Here is a 24,890-nt window from a genome sequence, read left to right on the forward strand (position 1 = left end):
TATTAGGCTGAACACCTTTTCGTACATTAAGCAGAGTGTCACAAAACTGGAGCCCCTCTGGCCATAGTGGGTTCCCATCAGGTTCAAACACCAACATAGTGTCCTCTTTGAATGGTCTGACGTTGATTCTGCATTTTACTTGGAGAGTACTATGGCTTGGCACACTCATTTTCGAACATGCTGTTTTAACCAGATACTCACATGCTCGTTCCACCCTTACCGCTTTAATGAACGCCTTCTCATTCCCCCTTTTTAAAGTTGGGAAAGCCATTTTTACACTTTTTAAAAACCCCTCTTTTGCTTCATTGTTGTTCATTTCAGCCTGACCATTAGTAATAATGTGTTCAATAACATTAAAACCAATAATGGGGCGGGAAAGTTGGCTGCCTTTCATAACAAGCACTGGGACATAAAACTCTTGCGGACCAGCTGCTAGTTTAAACAACACTTCTACCCATCCTACGTATGGCATCTCTGTGCCGTTGGCAGCCTCAACTTGTAGATCACCTGGGTTAACAATTTCTGCTATGTCCCTGAGTTTAACATCTGGAATGTTCTCAGCTTTCCATGCTTCATCAACTGCACAAACTTGCGACCCAGTATCCCAGAGCGCTTCTGTTTTCTTTTGTTGTAGGTAGCAGCTAATGAAACACTTCTTTCCCACCAGGTCGACTACTGTAGTGTCTTTCTTTGAGACACTACTTTTCTTTTTCCCTGTCGTTGTTTTGCATAGTTGTGTCTTTTTAACGGTTGTTATGGGTGGCTTACAGGTCTCTCTGTGTTCTGGCCAATGACTCTCCTGGCATTCTTTGGAACAGTAGAGCATCACTTTGCACACTGAACATTGTCCAAATCTTTTTTCTCCTTCCGTTCCTCCACAACTGGCACATTTTAGGGACCTCTTGGTGTGTATGGTCACTCCCTGTCCCGCGGGGGCAACCCTCCCTCGTTTAAAGGATACTCCCTTATAGTAGCATGCATGCCTCTGTTCCCTCTGCAGCCAGCTTGGAAATGTTCACTACTTCCACACCTGTAGCAATGTTGGCAGAAGTTTTCTCCTTGCTCCTGGCATGTATAGCACCTCGGTCTGGCACGTGGCACCGGGTATTGTTGTGGTGCAAATCTTTGTTGAAACTGGGCAGTTCCTTTCATCAATCCTGGATCAGCTGGACCTTGGTATTCCTGTAGAGGCCCTCTCTGATGATGAGGAACCGTTGCACCCTCTCTGGTCCAGGTGGTAAACTGTGGGTGAGTATTTGACATGTGATAGGGATAACCATACTCTGGTCCTTGGCGCACTGCAGGTTGTGTATTATTTTTCTCTTCTTTGTTGTGGATGGATTCCCTGATCTGTGCAACCTCAGTTTTGAGGTCCTTTAGCAAAAGCATATCTGCTTTAATTTCTTTCAGGTCTGACAGAAAATCGGTGGGGAGTGTAGTAACATTTTGATCTTCCACAGGTTTCCTCTTACTACCTGTGTCACTGGACTGGACTGCATGCACAGCAGTAAATCTCTGTGTTGTGGCTCTCTTCTTATCCTGTCTTTCTTTATCATTAGCACAGGCGATATTTAGAACTTCAAGGAGTAGCTCATCTGAGGTGTTTGGTTTCAACAAATGTGGTTGGAGTTCAGTCTTTATGCAGTCACTTTGAAGGCCAGTGAGAACTGTGTGCATAAACATACTTTGTACCAGTGCCGGATCATACTTAAGACCAGATTCAGCCTCTTGGGAAGCAAACAATATTCTTTGTCGCAGATCCATTGCTCTAATAACAAAGTTCTGTGGTGTTTCTCTGCTGTTCTGCACTTCTGTGGTAAGTTGTTTGTATAACTCAGTTGCGCTTTTCTCTTGATAATGTGAATGAAGGATTCTCCTAAGAGTGGGAAGGGACAGATCACTCTTTCCTTCCAAGTAGCTGCGCAGCTGTAGACCAGGAACTATTGCCCTTATAACAGCATCCACTATCTCTGACTCGTGGTAACCTTTGCTGAGACCATTCTCTATTTGGCGGGCCAAGCTGGAAAATGTTAGTCTGTCCTTTTGGCCGGGGTCACCAATTTGTCCTGAAATCTTGAAGTCTTTCCTCCATGAGCCGCTGTTTATATAGGCAGGAGCAGCCTGGACCAATCCGGTTTCAGTGTCCTTTAATTTTTTATTGGCCAACATATGCATTTCAGCTTCTTTCTGTTGAACTATGAGTTTTAGTTGTTCTAGTTCTTTGCTCAAGTTCTCCTGTTCCTCATCTTCCTGCACTGTTTTTATCATGTCCAATAATTCCAATAGTACTGACATTCCTGCATCTTCTAGTTGGCTCAGTTTGTCACTTTCAATATGCTTGCTGATCAGTGAAACAATAAAATTACGACTTTTCCCTATGATGTTTTCATTATTTGTTCCAGAAATGTCAAGATAATTACATATTTTGATCAGTTGGTCGCTGGTAAATTGGAAGAGGGCTCCTTTAATTTCAAACTGTAGACTTTCCACTTCTGAATCCATTTTTCGTTTTTTTTTTTTTTTTTCCAAAGTGTTGAGGTGCGCTGAAGATTAGTGTTTTAGCCAGTTACCGCAGAGCTGATGCTTCCTAGTAGCTTTCTTTTTTAGCACCTCAGAATGCACAGTCCTCTTGGTTTGGCGTCACCTTGCTTGCAGCTCCACCCTCCACTACCCGGGTTGTTAATGGGATGGTTTATGTGGGATGTTCTCCTACACCGTAGGATTCCAGCCTCGCAACCACGATCCCAGCGGTGCCTCCAAATGTAAATCCCCTGAAAAGGGGAGTAAATGATAAAAGAAACACGGACACGTTATTCCCTCTGCTCAAACGTGTATTGAATGAGCCAGGAGGGTCGTGCTCTCTTCTAAGGCTCACTAGCGCTAGACTCCCTCCGGTGGCCACACTTCGTTACTACAACGACTAAATTGCAATGAAGCTTAAGATGCATAACAGAAAAAGTACTGACAAACAATGCAAATGTAAACAATAATGAACCCGTTTCTTATTATTCATTAAATCACACATACTGGTAAACACAGTAAACAGTAATTAGAACATTTCAACCCATCACAATTGCACGTGACTTATTATAAGGGAATTTGTTCATGAATTGACTGATTCTTATTTGGATTTAATTGATTGATCCTTCCACCCAATTCTGCTAAATGAAAAAAACATAGCTTCTATCTTTAAATGGCTTTTAAAATTACAAAATAATTTGCTTAAAAAGTTGTAAACTTGCGTGTACTTCTCACTTTCATGGAGAATATCAGTAAGTTGATCCTGGCTCTGTTCTCGTCTACAGGACAGCAGGCAGTGAAAGTGGACAACCAGTTTAAGGTGATGTGTGTGGTTCTGCACCCGGACAGCCCAGATGTGTTCCTGTGTGGCGGTTACAGTTCAGTGGTCAAAGCCTGGGACTCTCGCTGCTGCAAGGTCAAACCCATTACCCTCCTTGGATATGAGACATGCAATTTTACTGCCTCTTGTTCTAACATGCTTCCTGCTTCTGCTTTTATTAGCTACATGCTACTTCTATCTGTTAGATGATTTGCTCTGGACTTTATTGCATGATGCTGTTGCATGCACAAGAACACAACAAGTTATTTCATGAAACGTTTAAAAACAAACTTTAATTTAATCCCAGTCTCCTGCTGTAGATCGTTCCTGTGAAGCTGCAGCCTAATGTTGCTATTAAGCCTAATGGCCTGTTTTATATGATAATCCTGCTCACCTCCTCAGAATCTGAAGGCTCACATGTAATTTCTCCCCGTCAGCCAACCGAGTCGGCTCCCAGCAGGGTTTTAGATTTAACACAGCAGAAATGCTTCTGCCGGTAGGCGTCAAAATGAGCTGCAGACGAAGCGAAGCGCAGTTCTCAGAAAACAGGCTGTTAAAGCTCTAGTTCTCAGGCTGGGTGTCATTTTTAGGCTTGAGCTGTCTTGCTGTTGGGTAAAAGTACACCAACATATTGTCTGCACCAATATCAGCTCACCCACCCGGAGACCCAACAATTAGAGGGGAGGCAGATGGACTCGGGAGGCTTTTGTGTTGTGTTAAAGCTCCCAGACAGGAGCACAAGTCTAACGCTACAGAGAGGAGGAGCTTGGTTCGTGTGGCAAGTGGGGTCAAAAGGTAAAACCAACTCCCTCCTCCCCGTCTGGCCAACTTCAGTTTGACCAAACCACTTAACCGAACATGGATCATATAATCAGCTCAAGCTTTATTTCTAAAGTGCCTTACAGGCACAGGGGTGACACCAAAGCGCCGTACAGACATGTATTAGTAATAACAGGACAAGGATTAAAACAAAAATTAATTTATTACAAAAATAAATAAAAATAAATTAAAACGGCATACAAATCGCACTAATAAAAGAAAATACAAGCAGACTAACGGCCACGGGATAAAGGCCAGATCAAATAAAAAAGTCTTTAGCATGACCTTAAAAACTGTCCCCGATGGTGAAGCACGCACATTAAAAGTGTAGCGTCATGAATGTCCTGTTTATGACCTAAAGGTCATGATCTGCTGCGTCTGCATGAGCAGAGACATAGACAGGCGAATCTACATGAGATAGTGGCCAAGGTCTTTCATGCACTCTGCTCATCTGAACTGCTTCACCTTTGTTACCAAGCGAGGACGAAGAACTATTTTGATAAATACATAATCAACAACTTTGTTAATTACCAAAAATAATGTGAGCCCAATGTTCAATCAATCTGTGAAATGACAATGTTGTTACTTGATATTATAATCCTGTGAACAGTAGTATTTTACAAGTTATTATAATCTTGGACATTTGCACTAGACACTAAAGACACATTATGCTAAAGTCACACAACACATTTCCTTTTGTCTGATCCAATCAGAACCTTCATTTCTGGCTAGGCGTGGTTATCTGTGGTGTTTGTATAAACCCTCTTTTGGCATGTCAAATTCTGATCCACCAGTAAACCAAAATATGGCAATTATAAAAACTATCCCACGCCACCTTTTCTTCAGTTCAAGCTAGGGTTGTCACGGTAACCGGTGTAGCGGTAAACCCCGGTAAAAAAGTTGACAATAATAATAACCGTCTTGTTTTTAAAAAATGTATTATCTCGGTGGATTACCGTGGCTGCGGTGTAGGCGCGGTGACCCTTACCAGCCACCGTATCATCTGCTGAAGTTGCCGGCGGAACATGCGCACTTTGTTGTTTACAACCAAAACTTTCTTGAAGCTAAAGCTGAAATAATGGCCAAAGGAGGAGATGGCAGCGCACAGGACATTTATAATCCCTCAAAGAAGACAAAGTGGGAAGTATGGGCATTTTTTGGATATTTGAAGAATGCCGAGGGACAGTTGATAGAAGACGGCTATCCTGTTTGCAGCACGAGCAGAAAAAGTGTCTGTGAAAGGCAGTAACGCTTCAAATCTCATGACACATCTGTGTGACCATCATCCACAACTCATGTCAACGCAAGGCAAGCTAACGTTAGCGTTTTAGCTAAAATGCGTGATCCAAGGATTTGGGTTGAGGGAGAAAGCAACGAGTCGCTATATAAAGCAGCCGCAGCGCCGCTACCTGCATATAAACCGTGTCGTGGACACCCCCATGTTGAAATGACGCTATGCATTACGGGGCTCCCAGGGGCAGATAAGAGTTGGTCTCTCTCCGAGAATAATTATGAATTTAACAATGATTACTGCCTGGTGACATTTTCCCAAATCTGCAAAGCTCACTGGAAGGGCACAAACCGAGGACAATATTTTCCTGATACAGGGTTTGTTACTCAAGTAAGGGTAAAAAAAAGTATCTAATTAGAAGGGAACTTGAGTACTGAGTATCATCTGATCAAATATTTTTAAAATGATGACATCAAACAAACAAAAAATAAGAAGTTATGGGCAAATGTTGGTATTTTAAAGACTTAAGGGGAAAAATGTAAACAAATAAACAACATAATTACAAAATAACACATTTTAGGCTAAATTTAGACACAATCTGAGGACAATATTTTCCTGATTTACAGGGTTTATTTAGTTGTCTGAAAATGTAACACGTTTAAAAAAATACCGCGATAATACCGAAAACCGTGATAATTTTGGTCACAATAACCGTGAGGTTAAATTTTCACACAGTGACAACCCTAGTTCAAGCATTCTAGAGAAGTCTCGGACAGGCCATCCGGATTTCCTCTTCAGCCATAAAGAACCTCAGACAAGCTGGATAAAATCTATTGCAAGTTACAACTGACCACAACGGTTCCTTCAGAATAAAAGCTGAACCTCACGACCCCTTCAGGGTCTCGGAGACGCCAGTGATAACCTGTCATGACCTGGAAGCATTCCAAGACTAGTTTGGTCGGCATCGCTGCTTTTCTACCGGCTTCGGTACCAAAGAGGGTCCACGAGGACCTTGGTATTCTGGATCTAACGGAGGCTTCCCCTGGGGTACGCAGACCGACAGATGGCGTTTCATGTGTGTTATAAATCCCCTACTAAAGCTTGGAGCGAAACATTCACTCCCACTCAGAACTAACCGCTTCTCCGGATCCGCTGGTTCTGAATAACATTCCATTCATCACGTCTCACTCCACCTTAGTCCATCAGTACACAGAGTTTTAAGTTAGTCTTGTTTAAATAGTGTAGAAATAAATTTCTTAACTATTTTAAACCTGACTCTCTCTCTTTCCTTGGAGTTAATACGAAGTGTCGCTTAATCCCTGCAATAAAAGGTTCAGATCTTCTGGTTAAAATAGTCAAAGATCCATCAGATTGATATTTCTTATTTCTATGGAATCTCACATTTTATGGTTCATAAAGTAAGATGTAAACGACTCATTCTTTACAAAAGGTAACTCATTCCAGAGTTTAAGGCCTTCCACGGAAAAAGCCCTGTTTCCTCTTGTCTTTAAACCAGTCCTAGGAACTGTGAGTAGGAAACTACAGCATAGAGCTCCGGGAGTTGACGTCACTTCTCCCGGCATGCAACAGTTCAAATCGAAACAGCGCCATATTGGCAGGTAGAAGCCGGCAGCTGAACTATTTGTTATTGTCAGAAAACTCAGTCATACAGGAAATATGGTAGATTCCTGTTGTGCCCCAGGATGCAGAACAGACACGGACGACATAAGGAATGAGCCATCTACAGGATTCCCCAAGATCCGGAGCGCCGCAAACGTTGGATCATTGTAATAAAACGCGCTAGTGGCCGGGCTGAAATGAAACTGTGGGATCCCAAGAGTAAAGGTTTTTGCTTATGCAGCGACCACTTCATATCAGGTACTTAAACCAACGTTTCCTCAACTGTATATGGTGTTTATTTTAAATGCTTTTATTACAATTCTTAGCGGGCTTCCTAAACTTATTTTGGCGTGGCTTTTTCTGTCTATTACTCATAGTAACAAGTAAACGTCACGTAAAACGTTGCCTCGTGAGTTCTGTGTGCTGCCATTTACGTGTTTTATGATCACAGCAATTAACCGGCTAAGCTGTATTTAATTTTTAAGCAATGGTTGATCAATTGTCAGATCACACATAAAAAGCACTTTGGATTGCTATTATCTGTCTCACCGAGACAGATCTCAGACAGATCCTGCGACGCTCCTGCCTGACATATTTATTTTATTCACGGAAAACAATCAAACTAGTGATTTCTCTTGGTGTTCAGTTTATACATTCAAACAGCACAGCACTCTAAACTACTTACGTGTAAATCTTTTATTTGTCCATAAATCCATCCATTTTCATCCGCTTATCCGGAGTCGGGTTGCGGGGGCAGTAGCATCAAGTCCCAGACTTCCCTCTCCCCAGCCGCCTGAGCCAGCTCCTCCGGGTAAATCCCAAGGGGTTCCCCGGCCAGGTCCAGTAAGAAGTCCGCTCCGACAGCTTCTGGCGTTTTTAAAAAGTATCCCAGGGGCACGGTAAGGGTCGGAGATGTTTAGTCTATTTAATTTCTGACTATATAAAATGATTTCTTCGGTTTTAAAGTGTGAAGTAAACTCCGACAAAGTAAAATCCAAGCCGATCCCGTTCACGTTCATGTTTACATCCGTGTTTGTTTAGCTTCTTTTACCTGCCAATATGGCGTCTACTAACTGAGAGTCACATGGGGTCCGGAGCTCTATAGTCTGAGGGGAGTGTCTGTGCTGGTGTTTATGGATGTATCCGTGTCTGCAAATATGCAGTAGCCAGTCCATTTAACGATTTAAAAACCAATAAAAGGATTTTAAAACGAATCCAAAAATCCACAGGCAGCCAGTGCTAAGACTCCTAGACCGGGGAGACATGGTCAAATTTATTTTTTCTCACCAAAAGTTTTGCAGCCATATTTTACATTAGTTGCAGCCTTGCCAATGTTACCCTGGTCACTCCAAAAGGATGGAATTACAGCAGTCAATCCGTGTTGTAATAAAAGCATGGACTACTATTTCCAGTTGCTGTCTTGTCAGGAATGATTTTATTTTAGCAAAACGGCGCAGATGATAAAAAGAGGTGGACACGATTCAATTTACATGAAAGATATAGATCACAACATTTTATTTAAATTGTTTGATTTACATTTTTGAGAAATGTATTACATTTTCTCATATTGAGCAATCTATCATAAATCTGTTTAGTTTACAAGAGCTGTTTTCAGCAATTTAACAAACAAAAAAAAGAGTAAAAATAATTTAATAGATACTAGTTTAGTTAGCATTTAAAAAAATATTTTTTCATCCTTTACGTTCCTAAAAATTCAGTTTATTACCTCAAGGTGGATGTTTATGTTAGACTTTAACTAGTTTATTTGATAAAATACCAACAGAGGTGTAAAATATCTCATTCTTAAGTTAAATCTGCACATAATAATGTTCATGAATCTGATGTGTTCTTTTTCTGTGCCTCTAGGTGGTAAAAGTGTACAAAGCAGGAATCCAGCAGACTTTGAAAATCCTGTTTCTGAGAGGTGGACAGGATTTCATAACAAGTACTGACTGCGTTAGCAGAGACTCGGCAGACCGAACCCTCATTGCCTGGGACTTCCAGACCACTGCTAAGGTTTCCAACCAGATCTACCATGTATGTACTCAGCGTTGAAAATTAATCTTAAGAAAAGAACAAATTAACTCCTAAATGCACAAAAGTCCGACTTTTTTACAAGAAGAATAAGCTCATTCTTTGATAATTTACCCAGTCCTGAGTTTTCTTATTTTGGGCACATTTTTGCATCATACTTCTGATGGAAAATGTTCTTGTGGAAAATAGAGCATAAATAATTATAAAAAGATAAGAAAATAACAATAAGGACATGAATCAGTACAATATAACATATCTTATTTTTATTAATCTGACTATGTATATTTATTTATCTACAAATATGGTTATTGCTTTAGATTCAAAAGGTCTAGGGTTCACATCCCGGACAAGCCCACACTTTGTTTTGACTTGGTCGAACAGCTATGACAGAAACTGAGTCACAAACCTTAAAGAAAAGTAGACATTGTGTTATAATGAAAATATTCAAATAAAAATGTCACATTTTACACAAAATGTATAAACTGCAAAAAGAACTAAAGAGGTAACTAGGTCAAGTACAGATCAGAAAGGTTATGATTTAAAAGTAAGATTTTTTATGTCTATTTTTCATTTAAGATCATTAATAAAAGGATAACCAGAAAACACCAAATAATAGTTTAATTTTCTTTGGGGAATTTGCCCCTCAACCCTTTTGACCCACAGGAGCGTTACACGTGTCCGAGTCTGGCTCTCCATCCACAGGAGGAGTCCTTTGTGGCCCAGACCAATGGGAACTACATTGCGCTATTCTCATCCCAGAAGCCCTACAGAATGAACAAGAGGCGGCGATTTGAAGGACATAAGGTCAGTAACAACCATGGCCTCAGGGTGGTGGAGGGGGATGTATAGGTCTGGTTTGTGTAGAACAGCAATACAGATCATTATATCTAATGGATGTTGCTACTATGAAGTAAATTCCATGTGAATGTCAGGATGTAGTTCCTTCCAGTTTTACAAGGTGGGCAACTTCACCTCAATGTTTTGGTTAATTAGTGTATTTTTTGTTGAATTAAGCCTCTATTTGGAACTGTTAGCATTAATATCAATGTACATGCTTTCTGCTGGATTGTCACAAGTTTTACTCGAGTCATAATTAGTAAAACAAAGCTTTCGTAGTCTGTCATCTTTTCTTGTTACTGCATGTTTTACTGCTTGTATTTTATGTAGGGGCGATGGTGGCACAGGAGTTAAGTGCTCGCCCCGTAATCAGAAGGTTGCAGGTTCGAGTCCCGCTCAGTCTGTCGCTGTGTCCTTGGGCAAGACACTTAACCCACATTGCCTGCTGGTGGTGGTTGGAGGGACCGGTGGCGCCAGTGCTCGGCAGCCTCGCCTCTGTCAGTGCGCCCCAGGGCAGCTGTGGCTACATTGTAGCTCATCCCCACCAGTGTGTGAATGTGTGTGTGAATGGGTGAATGACTGATTGTGTTGTAAAGCGCCTTGGGGGGTTCCAGGACTCTAGAAGGCGCTATATCAAATACAGGCCATTTACCATTTACCATAGGGGCAATAAAACCTCACATACCAGCTGGGTGCTGACACTGAAGGAAATTTAATGATTTTAGCTGGAAGGTTAACACAAATAAATCTTTGCTCTAGGTGGAGGGATTTGCTGTACAAAGTGACATTTCTCCGGATGGAACGATCCTGGCTTCAGGAAGCTCCACGGGTTTCGCTCACTTCTACGACTTTCACAACGCTCGAATGCTACACTCCTTCCAGGCTCACAGCCAGCCGTGCCTGGGTGTTTCTCAGCATCCCATCCTACCCACAACAGTGGTCACCTGCGACTGGGCTGGTGAAATCAAAATCTGGCACTGATGAGTGGGTAAAGAGTGGTAACTGGTGGGAGAACAGTCTGGCTGTAGAAACATGAACAGAAAATTAATGCTTCTCCAAAAATACAGATTGCAAAAAGTTTAAATCAAACCAATGAAGACCTTTTCTAAGAAATAAAAAAATATTTAAAATCCACATTTTTCTACGTGTCACTTTTGGGTTCTCGTGTCTCCAATGTGACATTTTTTTCACACTAGCAGCGAAAACCATCAGAGACCAAGAAAAATCTAAAAAAAAAAAAAAAAAGTAGATCATCTGTCAAAGCTCTGTCATGCTTTTCCAAAGTGTCAGTCAAGAACAGAGCACTAAAAATGTTTGGATCTGTATTAGAAGCTTAAAACATTCAGAAAGGTGTTTGCTGGCCTGAAGAACAATCTCATTTATTTTACATTGTTTGAAGTGGTAAAAGTGTTCCATAGTGAAAAGTGTCTGAATCACTTCTAAGAACTGTTCCTGAGCCGAGCAACACCAGGATCAGGAAAACCTTTCACATTTCACTTTCCTGCTTCCAGCAACTCATTGAAACCAATAAATCAGAAAGAACTTTTCACTAAATTAAAGAAAAGCAAATGTTGGAGCGTGCCAACAGATTTGTCGGGATGAGGGACGACATCATTGTATTTGATGTAACATACAAACGGTTTATTTTCAGGGGTGGAGAAATGACAATTCCCAGTATTTTCCAACATCCATCTTTATTAAGTAAATAAACATACAGCAAAAATATATAACCATGCATCAGACAGACGGACATGTTGACATTGAGACAGCTGGCCTGTAGGTCCTGGAACAGGGCTGGAGGTAGGACAGAACAGAACCACCTCATCATTCAGGGTCAAACATTCATTAAATATCACATCAACTCAAACTAGATAAAAAATAGTCGTAGTAGAATAACCGTGACATATCTGTCTTTGTACATTATGTCCACAACAAAAAAATATCCTCTGTACAGTCATTAAACAGAGTCCTGAACCTTTTACACCCTGTTACCTCTCCCAACGTACCAATTAGAAAGGCTTTTGTGGTTTGTGATGTGAAGTTTTAATATCTATAATCTACCGGAAATGGAGAGGTAGTAGCATGGCATTTACAAATAAAAATTGTATCCATCACAACTCGAACACAAAGTGGATTTTCTGCTTATGCTTGTCAACATTCCTTGGATCTACAGAGCCACTCGGGCAGGAAGAAAACATTAGGAGCACAGATGTCGGGACGTCGTCTTTTGGCAATCTTGAGTGCAAGAGTAGCAGATGGTTGCGTGATTGTTAGGCAGCAGAGTAACCTCTGCTGCTCTTCATCTTCAGGCCAGAGTCTCATTTTTTTCACTCATCAACAAATAGCATGCCTTTGCTACTTTATATGTATATCTATGCACAGACTTCATCTAGTTTCACAGTGTTTCTCTGGAAAAATTCCTAACAGAGGATGCTGGTTTTTAATGCAACACAGTGACTGTACATTTGAGTCTTCAACCACTCGATCTATTCTTGGTCTGTCTAATCCCAATTTTTTTGTTGATCCTGTGAAAACGTTCAGTTTGCTAGAAAACAAAACAGCAATTTTATTGTGGCTTTTTTTTAGATGCTTTAACGCTTTAAAAAATCTGATTGCATTCCTTTGATTTTCTAACAGACAAATGGCATATTTGACTACAGCAGATCTAATAATGCCTTCTGTATGAGAACAGATTTTAGTCCCTAAGAAGCTTGTGTGTGGTAGCTAACAGGAAGAACATCATAAGTAAAAATAGATTAGGATTATATCTCAGAAATACAGGATGTACACTGATTCTGTAAAGGAGACCATTCTGTCTACCAAACAGGGTTAAGGCAACTTCACAGGTATTCTGGTTTAACTTCTGTGCCGTAAAACCACCCAAAAGAATCAAACTTTGATACAAAAACTAGAAAAATCCAGCTGTATAAAATCCAAATTCGTTCAGCTCATTATCGAATAGTGTATACTTTTAAATGTATTTCCATATGATGATTTCGAATAGGTCACTTATTTTATTTGTACACTTCTCCTATGTATAGTTAAAACTTTACCTGAATATATGTGGAATTTGACGATCGCATTTAGACAATTTCTTTTTTTTTTTTTTTAAATCAAATCCAGCTCGAAGAAGCGAATCACATTATCATGCTAGAAATAACAAATGCAGGTATATTTTCCCTATTGCTTACTTGGCTTGGAAATATTCCTTCACAGATTTTGTCCCTTTGAAACAGAGTTTTTTTCCCATCCATTTCATGTGCGCAACATGCAATTTGCTCAAGAGGGAAATATGAAGTGGATAAATCTTAACAGCTTGCAGTCCGCACAGTTCACAACACCTAATGGATTATCTCCTTCTATCATGAGTAAATAAGTCATCTCATTAAACACGATATCAAAATTAAACAAATAAACAGAAAAAACGAACTTAATAGCTGGTAATCGGTCGCTACGCTGCATTAAGATGCGCAATAGAAAAAAACAATGTTACAGACTGTGTGAAACGTGCCTTGGCTAAGATACAGAAAACAACACCCCATCACAAGTATGCAGTTACTGCAGAGAGACATACGGTGCAGTACAGTACAGTAAGGTAGGAATCATCACCATCATCATCATGCATGAACTGAAAAGTAACTCAGTTTAAAAGTGTACCGTATAGCTGTGCCTTGGTCAAACTGTCCTTCCGCGTCAATCCCGTACTGCCAAATTTTTGGTATCTTGGAGAGGTCTTCTTGGGCAGCGCAGGGCCAACAGTGATGGCAGAGCTGGAGCTCGGGCGAGGCCGAACACTCGGCCGTGGGCTGGGGTAGTGCTGAAGACTAGAAGCTTCAAGTGAGCTTTGCTGTAAGGACTCACCTGAGCTGTCCACGCTGAGGCTCATATAATCCTTCTTGACACTGTTTGTAGCTGCTGCTCCCCCGCTGCTTTCTTTGTCTTTAGAGCTCCCTGAAAGGAACAGGCTGCTTTCAGAGTCTTGACTGTCATTCTTGGCTCGGTACAGCACAGATGTTTTGTCCTGCTTATGATGCTCCTTAGGTTTAGGACTGCGGCATTGCGAAGGTGAGCCCAAAGCGAAACACTGGTCAAGCACGTGGCTGTGGAAGACATCATCTCCCTCCTGGAAGCTGCTGTAGCGAGAGTCCTTGACTTTACTGGAGGGGCCCATGGCAAAGTGTCGTTCCGAAAAACTATATGGCGAGATCCGCCCTGCAATGTCACGATAAGATGAGAAAGTGTTGATGTCTTCCACACTAAGCTGTTTCCAGCGGATGCTCAAGTCATCCTCAGAGACCTGCACATTGTTTCTGTTGTCTAAAGCTCCTCCTCGATCTTGACCCAGCCCAGTTGTGGACCCCATACTGTGAGAGGAAGCCAAACGAGAGGTGCTGGAGTGGTAGGGTTCACTGAGGCACGAAGCAGTCCTTGAATACAAGGGCAAGTTTTCCTTCTGTGGGCTTCTGGAGGTTACCATTTGTTGAATGCTGTGTGACTTGGAGAAGCTGGGGCTGTCTTTCTCATAAGAAGACATGCTTTTCCGCTCATAGTCCCCACTGCCACCTTCTCGCCAGTCCATATAAAGACCCTGGTGGGAAGAGGATAGGGCACTGCTGGCAGTGCGCCCATACCCACCACTAACAGCTCCTTTCTCATCTGAAGCAAGACTGAAGCTGGAATAAGAACTGGAGGCAGGGAGACTGCCAGTTCCAAACTCATCAAGGTTGGGGAAAGAAGCTGAGGGCTCATGATGGGAGAAACTTCCAGACTGAAAATGATCTTCTTCTGGATTACTCTCTATAGAGTTCTGAGCATGCAACTGAATCAAGCCAGTGCCATGGAGGTCAACACTCTGCCTACGCTCTGTTTCTTGCCATCTTTCAGGGCAATACAGAGCTGTATCACTGCAGTACAGATCCGAGGTCTTATATGAAATGCGGCGGTTCAGGTGATCAGTGCTTCCTGTTCCTGTCAAAACGTCTCCATCCTGAGGGTGAAGGGTGGGAGAGCCTGTCTTTGGGGAACTGCTCCCAGGTTCAGGCTTTTCCAGGACCTTGCCAATTATGGATGTTGGTACTTCATCAGGATACTTGGGATGGTACATTGCCATAGAGGCTTCTCTACCTCTGTCATGCTTCTCCATGTAGGAACTGATGCGTTCCTGAAAACCCAGTGGCAGCTGAGAAAGACAAACACACAAAGAGTGAAGTGAGGATTGACACAAAAGCAACAATAAAAAATCTTCTCAACCTGGGTTTGGGAAAAGGTGCATTATGTAGGAATGAAGTAAGAATGACACCCTGTGGTCAAGTTTGGTTACTGCAATCGCTATCACACTATATCCCGTGAGTCTCATGACTGTTGCCAGTTACATTTCAGCACCAGAAGCTTCTAGATGACAAGTTAAGACTAATCATATACAGTAAGCTGATAAGTAGATAAATACATTGTCATATGTGATGTTCACACTCTTTGGTATTTTATGGTAGGGAGCGCTTATTACACTTTTGGTAATATGGCTCCGGCATAGACTTTCAACATGACTGAGAAATTAAAATGTTTTGTGATTATTTCACGGTAGAATTCTTACTTTATTCTTACATATTGCACCTTTCAAGATGCTTAGGTTGTTTAGGTACTAGACAAAGACCTCTCTGCTCACTCTGGCTGTTAGATTGTGGCTGATAATAAAAAAAATTGTAAAACCTTATGGTGTGAAAGCAGCCATTTGGTCAGTATTTGAAATTGTTTTTTCCTCTGTGGAAAAATGATCCTCCATTTCTCAGAATTTTTCCTGCAATGCCCATCTCATGCTCTACGTCAGCAATGATTAACAACGATCCTACCTCATGCACTCATCACACCAGTTCAGTCTGGCACAACTCTAGAACCGTATTGTGCTCAACTAGCACGATGCTGATGGCATGAAGCCAAGAAGCAACAGTTATTCCAGCTTCAAATTCTCAATGACCAGACTGTCTCAGTGCATGCTGCCATGGAAGCACTACCACCTCGCTCCACCCAGGACCCAAAACACTGCAGCCACGATGGTAAAAAGCTATTTATCTGTCATGTTTATTACAAAGACCATCCACTGAATCTTGTTGCCATAGTGAGGTTTTCATCCTATGTTGAAGTTCTTCCTCATTCTCAGTACATACAGTATATTATTCGCTTTGGGTATCTGTACAAAATGACGTGTGGTTTCACACTAATTAAATCATGTACTAAGAACAGATCAAGTCTTCCATCTCAGTAGAAATGCATTGCTTGGTCCGATTTGTAAACTCAACATGAAAATAACTGACAAGCAATCCAATTGTATGTCTCGTTGCTCACAAATCTCACTTCTCTCTTGCTCTGAACATTTCTGGTATAAGCATTTCTTTTTATGAATGTTTTGTGTCCTTTTTCTATCCCATCGCTCTCGTTTTTTTATATTTCCAACCCTCACCATCAGACAAAATAACAGATTGATTTGCTTGTGTCTGAGAAACTATGCCTGCCAATTACAGCCGGTCTTCTTCTGCCCATTAAAGTTGGTCAGTAGAAACTGTTCCTGCCCTACCAAGCCTTCTTCTTTCGTCTTCTCTTTTTTATCATCTTTGTCTTCTTTTTTCTTGCCCCAGTGCTTTCTCAACCAAAAAGCTCTTGCACTCCCACCCCCCATCACTGTTCTTTCTTACTTCTCAGGATTTCTTTTTACCATCAAACGCAGATATCGGTTCCATGGGGACCGGCTTAGATTCAAATTAAACTAGTGCTTGGGTCTCCAGCTGGGTATAAGAAAGTCTGACTTGCATTTGTTAAGAAATAGAAGTTCACTTTGGCATGAATTAAGCTGAATGTTTTAAGTGAGAGCTATTTTTAGAAGCTCTTGACTCTCCCGGAGGGAAAAGAGATGGGAAGTAGATGAAATGGTGTGTGTGTGTGGGGAGAGGAGGGGAGAGGAGAGGTGCATACGATAGTATCCAATTTGTGTTGCAAGAGAGCTAGCTCAGCATTAGCCGCTATCTAAACCAGATCTTAATTAACAATCACAGAGTTTTGCAATCACAGAGTTTTGCAACGTTACTTGATGTGATGTAACTCAATTCAAGTATGGTGTCATATAGAAAAAATCACTGATTTACGCAAACAGTGTAAATTACAGCGTCTTCTACATCCTCTCCCAGCTGTCCGTGGATGATGTAGAAGACACATGGACTTTTGGGTTTCTTCTGTTTGGAGTGGGAGTATTTCTCGTCTTTCGGATATTTGGAAAGTCAGCTGCAATTGGAGTGTAACCCGAACTCAAGGAAAGTCTCAGCTGGGCGTGGACTGCTCAGACTCAGTCGTTTCTCAAGGTGAATTGCAAGCTAGAGGTTCTAGCTGTGATTCTGGCGTTAAATGGATGTGATCTTGGAGAAAGTTACTGCATGGTATGGAGAAATTTAAACCCAGTTATTGGATTCACTGAAGGACTGAAGACTGACTAAAACAGCATGGCAGATAGGATATTATCTCTGGCTGGCAGTTCTGGCACCCTTAGAGCCTTGAGGCTGTAGAGAAGAAATCCTCCCACAGATGGATCGCAGGCAGATGCTGTGAAACCTGCCCTACCCCCCTGCCTTTGGAACTGCGGCCTGGCCTGGCAAGGACACCGTACCTAAGGAGTCAATGTACTCTACGCAAGCTGGCTCTCCCTCCCACGTCTGAGCAACAGGGATTGAGAATGTGCACTGAGGCTGTGGACTCTCTCTAGAGCAATGAGGTTCCCAACCCCTCCCAACTGTCTGTGACTGTCTGAAGTTTTGTGCTTATACACTGAACAAAAATAGAAATGCAGCACTTTAGTTTTCACTCCCATTTTTTATGAGCTGAACTCAAACATCTGAAAATGTGTCTACTTACACGAAACACCCACGACTCTCAAATATTGTTCTGAAAACTGTCTACATGTGTGTAAGTGAGAACTTTTCCTTTACTGACATAATCACCTCACAGGTGTGGCATATCAAGGGGCTGATTAGATAGCATGGATAATGTACAGGTGTGCCTTAGACTGCCTACAATAAAAGGCCACCCTGACATGTGCACAATTTTGCTTTATGGGGGTGGTGGGCAGAAAACCAGTCAGTATCTGGTTTGGCCACCATTTGCCTCACACAGGGCAACACAGCTCCTTCACATAGAATTGATCAGGTTGTTAATTGTGGCCTGTGGAGTATTGGCTTACTCCTCTTCAATAGCTGTGTGAAGTTGTGAATATTGGCAGGAACTGGAACACGCTGTCATATACGCTGATCCAGAGCATCCCAAACATGCTTAATGGGTGACATGTTTGGTGAGAATGCTGGCCATGCAAGAACTGGGATGTTTTCAGCTTCCAGGAATTGTAAGTAAGCTTTATTTATGTAGCACCTCTCATAGACGAAAAGGTCACAAAGCGCTTCACAAGTTAAAACGACACATAAAAAGGCTACTATAAAATACAGTCACAATATACATAAAAGTCGTATACAGCCAATCCGCATACAAAATATGTTTAGAATGCCCGGAGAAACAAATGGGTTTTCAGATTGCTCTTAAAAGTATCATTGAGTCAAGTGAACATAAGAACAGAAGTAATTGTGTACAAATCCTTGTAATATGGGGCCATGCATTATCATGCTGCAACATTAGATGATGGTCGTGGATGAACGTCCTCAGGATATTGTCACTGTACCTCTGTCCATTCAAAATGCCATCAATAAAATGCACCTGTGTTCGGTGTCCATAACATACGCCTGCCCATACCAGTACCCCACCGCCACCATGGGCCACTTGTTCCACAATGTTGACATCAGCAAATCGCTCACCCACACGACGCCACCCACACAGTTTGCCATCTGCCCTAAACAGTGAAAACTCATCTGTGAACAGAGTGCCTCTCCAATTTGCCAAATGCCATTGATTGTGAGTGTTTGCCCACTCAAGTCAGTTACGACGATGGACTGCAGTCAGGTCTAGACCCCGATGAGAACGAAGAGCATGCAGATGAGCTTCCGTGAGATGGTTTCTGTCAGTTTGTGCAGAAATTCTCTTGTTATGCAAGCCAGTTGTTGCTGCAGCTGTCTGGGTGCCTGGTCGCAGGCGATCCTGGAGGTGAACATGCTGGATGTGAAGGTCCTGGGCTGGTGTGGTCACACGTGGTCTGCGGTTGTAAGACCGGTTGGATGTACTGCTAAATTCTCTGAATGCCTTTGGAGACAGGTTATGGTAAATAATTGTACATTAATTTCACGGGCAACAGCTCTGGTTGACATTCCGGCAGTCAGCATGCCAATTGTGCGTCAAAGGTTGCAACATCTGTGGCATTGTGCTGTTTGATCAAACTGCACATTTCAGAGTGACCTTTTATTGTGGGCAGTCTAAGGCACACCTGTACTTTTTACATGCTGTCTAATCAACCCCTTAATATGCCACACTTGTGAGGTGGGATGGATTATCTTGGTAAAGGAAAAGTGCTCTCTAACACATATGTCGACCTATATCAGAATGATATTTGAGAGTCATGGGTGTTTTGTGCATGTAGAAAAAGTTTCAGATGTTTGAGTTCAGCTCATGGAAAAAGTGTTGCATTTATATTTTTTGTTCAGTGTAATATATATATATATATATACATACATACACAGTCTAATATATCATCCATTTTCTCTTAATTCAGAGCTTTGATTAGTTAAATGTCTATATATATTTTGTTTCCTGGGCTTCAGATGCTCTCGTCCTTCATTTTTCATTATGCAAAACTAGGATGTAGACAGACGGCACTTCAGACAGCAGACCTCCATCAATCTGTCTGGAGAGGCCAAGAGCAGCGTAGCTCCATCTTATTGTGAAATCCACTTGTCAAGGCTTCTAGTGGCACAGAAACACTTCTCTCTCCATCACAAAAGTGAAGCATTAACACTGTGCTCTAACAGCTCATTTTCATACTAAACCTTAAAAAACATCTAAAGTTGAAGTTTGATAAAGCAACATTTTTATCAGAGTGTAAATGTAAGATCTTTTCAGCTTTAGGGGTGGTGCTGCTGGGCTCACCTCAGATAACTTGTGTGCTCTGAAGTGAGATTTGGAGCATTGCAGCAGCTGAGCTGCCAGGTTGCAGTCTTTCCTGTACAGGTCCTGAAAGAGGAACAAACACAAATATTCTTCTGACAACATAGAACCATTGAGTCATTTTAACATCCCCTGTGAAAAACCAGAAGCAGCTCCAGACCTCCAGTTTTTCATCTAATAGTGCCAATTTTATTGTATTTATTTTAAATGTTGAATGATTTACCAAGTGAATGTGGGCTAAATGTACATTTAGAGGGAGAGTGGGCATTAATAAACAATCTAAGAGCGTAATTCTTAACAAAAACAACACAGACTACTTGTCAAAAGTTACTCTAGAACTCTACACTATTATTTTTTACCCTCACACGGGTAAAGTCTACATTTTACCCATTAATTATATCTTAATTTAATGTTTTTTAATCTCATAATAAAGCTTCAGCTTTATTCTTCCAGCGGAGGAAAAATCAGTGTCGGGTTTTGAGTTAAAACATTAAACTACTTTGTAGTCTGTATTCTGCATGTAAAACGGTCTATATTAAACCTCATTTTACAAAAAGTAGAAGTTCTGTATGTTTTATTGCATTTTATTGAAATTTTTTGTCTGAATATGGACAGAAAATAGAGGTTTACTCAGGGGTAATGGTAAAATTGTAATAAAAAGTATATATCTGACATTTTGTGGTCATTTTACATTCGTCTACAATCATCGATGGTAAAAAAATATATATAAATAAAAACGTTATTGTAACAAAAAACTGTTAAACAGGTGTATTCCCTAAGCATAGTAAAAATGGAATAGGTTTCTTTCATCATGATGCATTTACATCCCTCTTCCCATATTATCCTGGAAATCTGCTTGCCCAGATGGACTGGGGTGGGGGTGGCAAAATGCTACTCACCTCAGAAGTGCGGCGAAGGGCCTCAGAAGAAGAGATAGAATTTATAATCTAACTTGGAGTTTCCTCACAGAAAGCCAGCTGAATCACTTCAAAGAAAGCGGGGTGCCAGAATGCCATGTGGCCTTGAGCTCAGAATCACGCAGCCCTGGCTCCGACTTCCCCCCCACCCTTAGGAAACCCATTGATTTCTGTATAATCACCATAAAACACCCAGTGGCTTAAAGTTAATTCCTCTATCTTCTGTGGCACCTTGAAGCACCCGTATATCCAGCATGTTGCAGAAATACACTGAGTATGACTTTAAGGGAGATTGGGTCAATGGGAAAAGCTGCCAGAGTGACTAGAGGAGTTAGGGGAAACTGTTTTTTTGATGAGTTGTCAATTTTGTCTCCAAATCTAACTTGTTTCATACAAGCAAAGTTACTGACCAAGCATAAGAGAGTGCCTTGGGACTCCTGATCTGTTGTCCCTTTAATGCCTTAGGCTAGTATTTAATTTGTGGTCGGGCTAAAAAAATATCTGAGATCGACATCTCTGAGGGCAACTCGCCACATTAGTCACGGGAACCTTGCTCTGAGTTCATACACAATGCTGACAAAGACGATGTTGCAATCACTCAGAACACGATGCACTCACGTTGTCCTCTCTCAGTTTGTTGATGGTGATCTTGGCCTCCATGAGGTGGTTGTTGAGAACAATGATTTCACGGCTGAGGGCTCTCTTTTCCTCTTCGTGGTGCTGGGACTGCAGAGATAGATGGAGGTGGAACAGCAACAGAGAAACAGGAGACAAAGTGAAAAAAACTAGGAATGAGTCAGCAGTGAGGATGGTTGAGGGTTGGACATTAAAGGGTTAATGTATACAGCTAAGATAATGAGAATGATAAGGTAGTCAAAGTTGGAGGAGTAAAACCGCAACAATAAGATGATAACTCAGGTCCTAAAAATGAAATGAAAACAGCCTTTAGTCGGTGTGAATCTGAAACTGGCACTGGCAGCAGGTCTTAATTAAAAGGAGATTACACTTGCCAGAGCTCATATCATATCATTCACTCTGGGAGTATGACAAAAAGATATAGGAGGCGGAGAAAGAGGAGATGGAAATAAAGCAGAGGGAGTGAGGAAGACCAGCAAAACACTTACTCCTTTTTCAACGATTACTGTCAAATAAATGGGAAATGATTGTTGGAGTGACATTTGAGCAACTCTGTGCAGTTTAATGATGATGATGTCTGCTAGTTAGCTTGTCAGTCCTCCTTATTTATCTGAGAAACGACTTGCCCTAAATTCTGCCAGAGATTATACTGGAGCAAATTATTTTGATGGCCTGACATGTCGTATGTATCACAGGATATCATGTCATGAATCAAGAACCCTGCCACAACATTTCCTACACATTATGGATAAGACCCAACTGTAATGACACAGACATGGGGACTTTCCCCATACAGTGTTACTGAGGGGGTTTAAGGGCGTTTGATAGACCAATCCACATGTGTTGCAGATTTGGATAAGGCTGTGTCCCTAATGGTGGAGTGCTGCAGGATTTTATGTTGCTGTTGCATATGTGGTCTCGGCATAACCCAGTGGTGTCCAATCTTGGTCCTCAAGGACCACCATCCTGCATCTTTTACAGGTTTCTCTAACCTAGTTTTAATCAGTGGGTGATTAACAGGCTTCTACAGAGGTTGATGACAATGTGTACTCATGGAATGGTTCTCAATGTGTAGATCTCAAGGTGTAGTCGTGAACTGGTTTTCATCTGGTTGGGTTGCATGTTTGCTTTTTGTAGGAAAGGTGGTTCTTTTGGTGTCTTCAGCTTGAGATAATTATAAAATCCACTGAATAAATGATTGACTTTAGAAGTTTTTTTTAAGAATCAACAATTTGACGTTTAATCTCCTCCTAGCTGTTTCTTAGGAGCTCTGTCCCTACATCCACATGAGAAGTGTTTGGTATTCCCTACACATTCGCCCAGCATTTCTTCAAAAGTCTGGCCATTTCTTCTTTGCTTCTTTTGCAGGTGGCAAGTTATACTGCACAACACTAAACCAATGATTTCCACTGGGACTGCTGTTCTTGCTTTGTTTGGGTACTCAGCTGATATACAACTTACTGGATTACATGCAAAAAGAACAAAGAGGATGGACAGACGGCTCAATCTATGTATGGAGTACATACAGTAGCCTCGTCAGACGGTTGAGCGGGTTGTTCATTAATCGGAAGGTTGCAGGTTCGATCCCGGCCCCGGATAGAGAATTCTGCTGTTGTGTCCTTGAGCAAGATACTTAATCCACCTTGCTTGCTGGTGATGGTCGGAGGGAATGATGGCCCCTGTGCACCTGTCAGTGTGCTCCCAGGGCAGCTGTGGCTATATTGTGGCTCATCACCATCAGTGTGTGAATGTCTCTGTGGACCAAGCCCCATAATTCTGCAATAAATTTGAAGCCAACAAGGAAGTGGCAAAAATTGCATTTATTTATTTATTTACTTATATTTTAAGGAGGATAAAACCACTTGAGATGAAGCATCTCGTTTACAAGTGGGTCCTCCTGGAAACAAAGATGGAAATACAAAGACGAGATAACAGAGTGATAAATTGAATTCAAAACAAAATGACAAATTAACACTACCACAATAAAAAATCAATACATAAAAAATAAAATACTAATAATAATACAGATGCCAATAAAAAAAATTAAATATAATAATATAATAATAAAACAAAGACGTTGGCTAATCAAATAAAATAAATTGTATGAACAAATGTACTAAAGTACATTTACATAAAAATATGATGACAAACGATGCAACTAAATAATGGTAGAGAGACAACTAATGCCCAGCTCAGAGAGAATTTAGGATAAAAAGTATAGTAAGGCTAAGTGATGACACAATAATAATTCAAAAACAGCTACAGATGGGTAATAAATAATCATGAATCAAAGTTTTAAACTGCCTAAAAGAAGTGGTGGATCTCATAACAACAGGTAAATTATTCCAGTCAGATGAAGCTTTAATAGAAAAAGCCAGCTTCCCTGACTCAGTTCTACACCGGGGAACAAAAAAGGAGGCATACAGAGTTCTACGAACCCTCATCCACTAGGGGCTGGCAGCAGAAGTGAGCAAATCCTCATTGACTCCCAGGTTAAAAATACCAATTTCACAGTAGAAATAAACCCCATCGCTGGCAGTTTTTAAGAGCTGCATGGTTGAAGACTCATTTTTATAGGATGGCTTTCTCCTAAAGCATTTGGTTTCTGGTATTTATTTTTTGTTCTTAGCTTTCCTTTAATTTTAATTTTATTTTATCTAGATTTTATCTCATTGGCATTTTATTGTTCTCACAAATGTCTATGTTCTTATCTTGTTTTTAATGTTTTTATGACTTGCTACTTTTGTCTTTGTTACTTTTTAGTCCAGCGCCATGGACCCCCTTTGAGGGTGGTGGAAAGTGCTATATAAATAAAACTTGATTGAATGATTGATTGATGCTTACAACCTGGTTAAAAAAACATTTTAGGTTTGTTCTAGTTTACATTAATGACATCTATGAGGGCGGTACATTTATTGTAACTCTGCTGTTCAAGTAGAATTAATGAGCATCCATGTGACTTCAGAGCTAGCTCCGGGGAAAGGCCTCAGCCTCACGTTAATAGATGTTTGGCCATTTCGACCCTCTGAACTTGAGTTTTTTTCTGTTTGTGTTAGGAATCATGGAATTAGTTGGACAAAAAGGTAATCTGTGGTTACTAACAGATCATCCAAACAGTTTATGTTTCAGCGAGTAAATTAATATTTCTGTACTTTATTTCCCTGGTTGAATGGGGGAAATGCTGTGTCATTTAACTGCTTGGTTAAACATGTTAGTGGGGCTGCATATCAACCTTTAGCTAGTGCCCATAGTTTCTCCTGTCTCCTGCCTGAGAATAGCAGCTGTTCCCATTTTCCGGGGCAGCCGGGCCGTCTCCGAAGCGACGTTGCAGTCATGCTGATCAATGGTGGATCTCTGAGGGAGACCACAGAAACAC

At 41.2% G+C, this 24,890-nt stretch overlaps 2 protein-coding genes across 5 annotated transcripts in view; one reads left to right on the forward strand and one right to left on the reverse strand.

Annotated features, from left to right (window-relative positions):
• Window positions 1–11,015, forward strand: part of wdr25 (WD repeat domain 25) — a 34,263-nt gene extending 23,248 nt beyond the window's left edge. For both annotated transcript variants that reach the window (XM_015969894.3, XM_054741660.2), the window contains 4 exons: window positions 3,306–3,436; window positions 8,877–9,047; window positions 9,708–9,848; window positions 10,641–11,015. In XM_015969894.3, coding sequence (XP_015825380.3) covers window positions 3,306–3,436; window positions 8,877–9,047; window positions 9,708–9,848; window positions 10,641–10,862 — 665 coding nt within the window. In that variant the 3' untranslated portion in view covers window positions 10,863–11,015. The remainder of the gene's footprint in view (window positions 1–3,305; window positions 3,437–8,876; window positions 9,048–9,707; window positions 9,849–10,640) is intronic.
• A 2,092-nt stretch (window positions 11,016–13,107) lies between these two features.
• The window catches only part of LOC107392222 (brain-enriched guanylate kinase-associated protein), a 51,341-nt gene continuing 39,558 nt past the window's right edge, over window positions 13,108–24,890 (reverse strand). For all 3 annotated transcript variants that reach the window (XM_054741656.2, XM_015969892.3, XM_015969891.3), the window contains 3 exons: window positions 21,497–21,604; window positions 19,944–20,027; window positions 13,108–15,060 (listed from right to left, as the gene is read on the reverse strand). In XM_054741656.2, the coding sequence (XP_054597631.2) occupies window positions 13,522–15,060; window positions 19,944–20,027; window positions 21,497–21,604 (1,731 nt within the window). In that variant the 3' untranslated portion in view covers window positions 13,108–13,521. The remainder of the gene's footprint in view (window positions 15,061–19,943; window positions 20,028–21,496; window positions 21,605–24,890) is intronic.

The sequence above is a fragment of the Nothobranchius furzeri genome, chromosome 18, assembly GCF_043380555.1.
Source record: "Nothobranchius furzeri strain GRZ-AD chromosome 18, NfurGRZ-RIMD1, whole genome shotgun sequence".
NCBI lineage: Eukaryota > Metazoa > Chordata > Actinopteri > Cyprinodontiformes > Nothobranchiidae > Nothobranchius > Nothobranchius furzeri.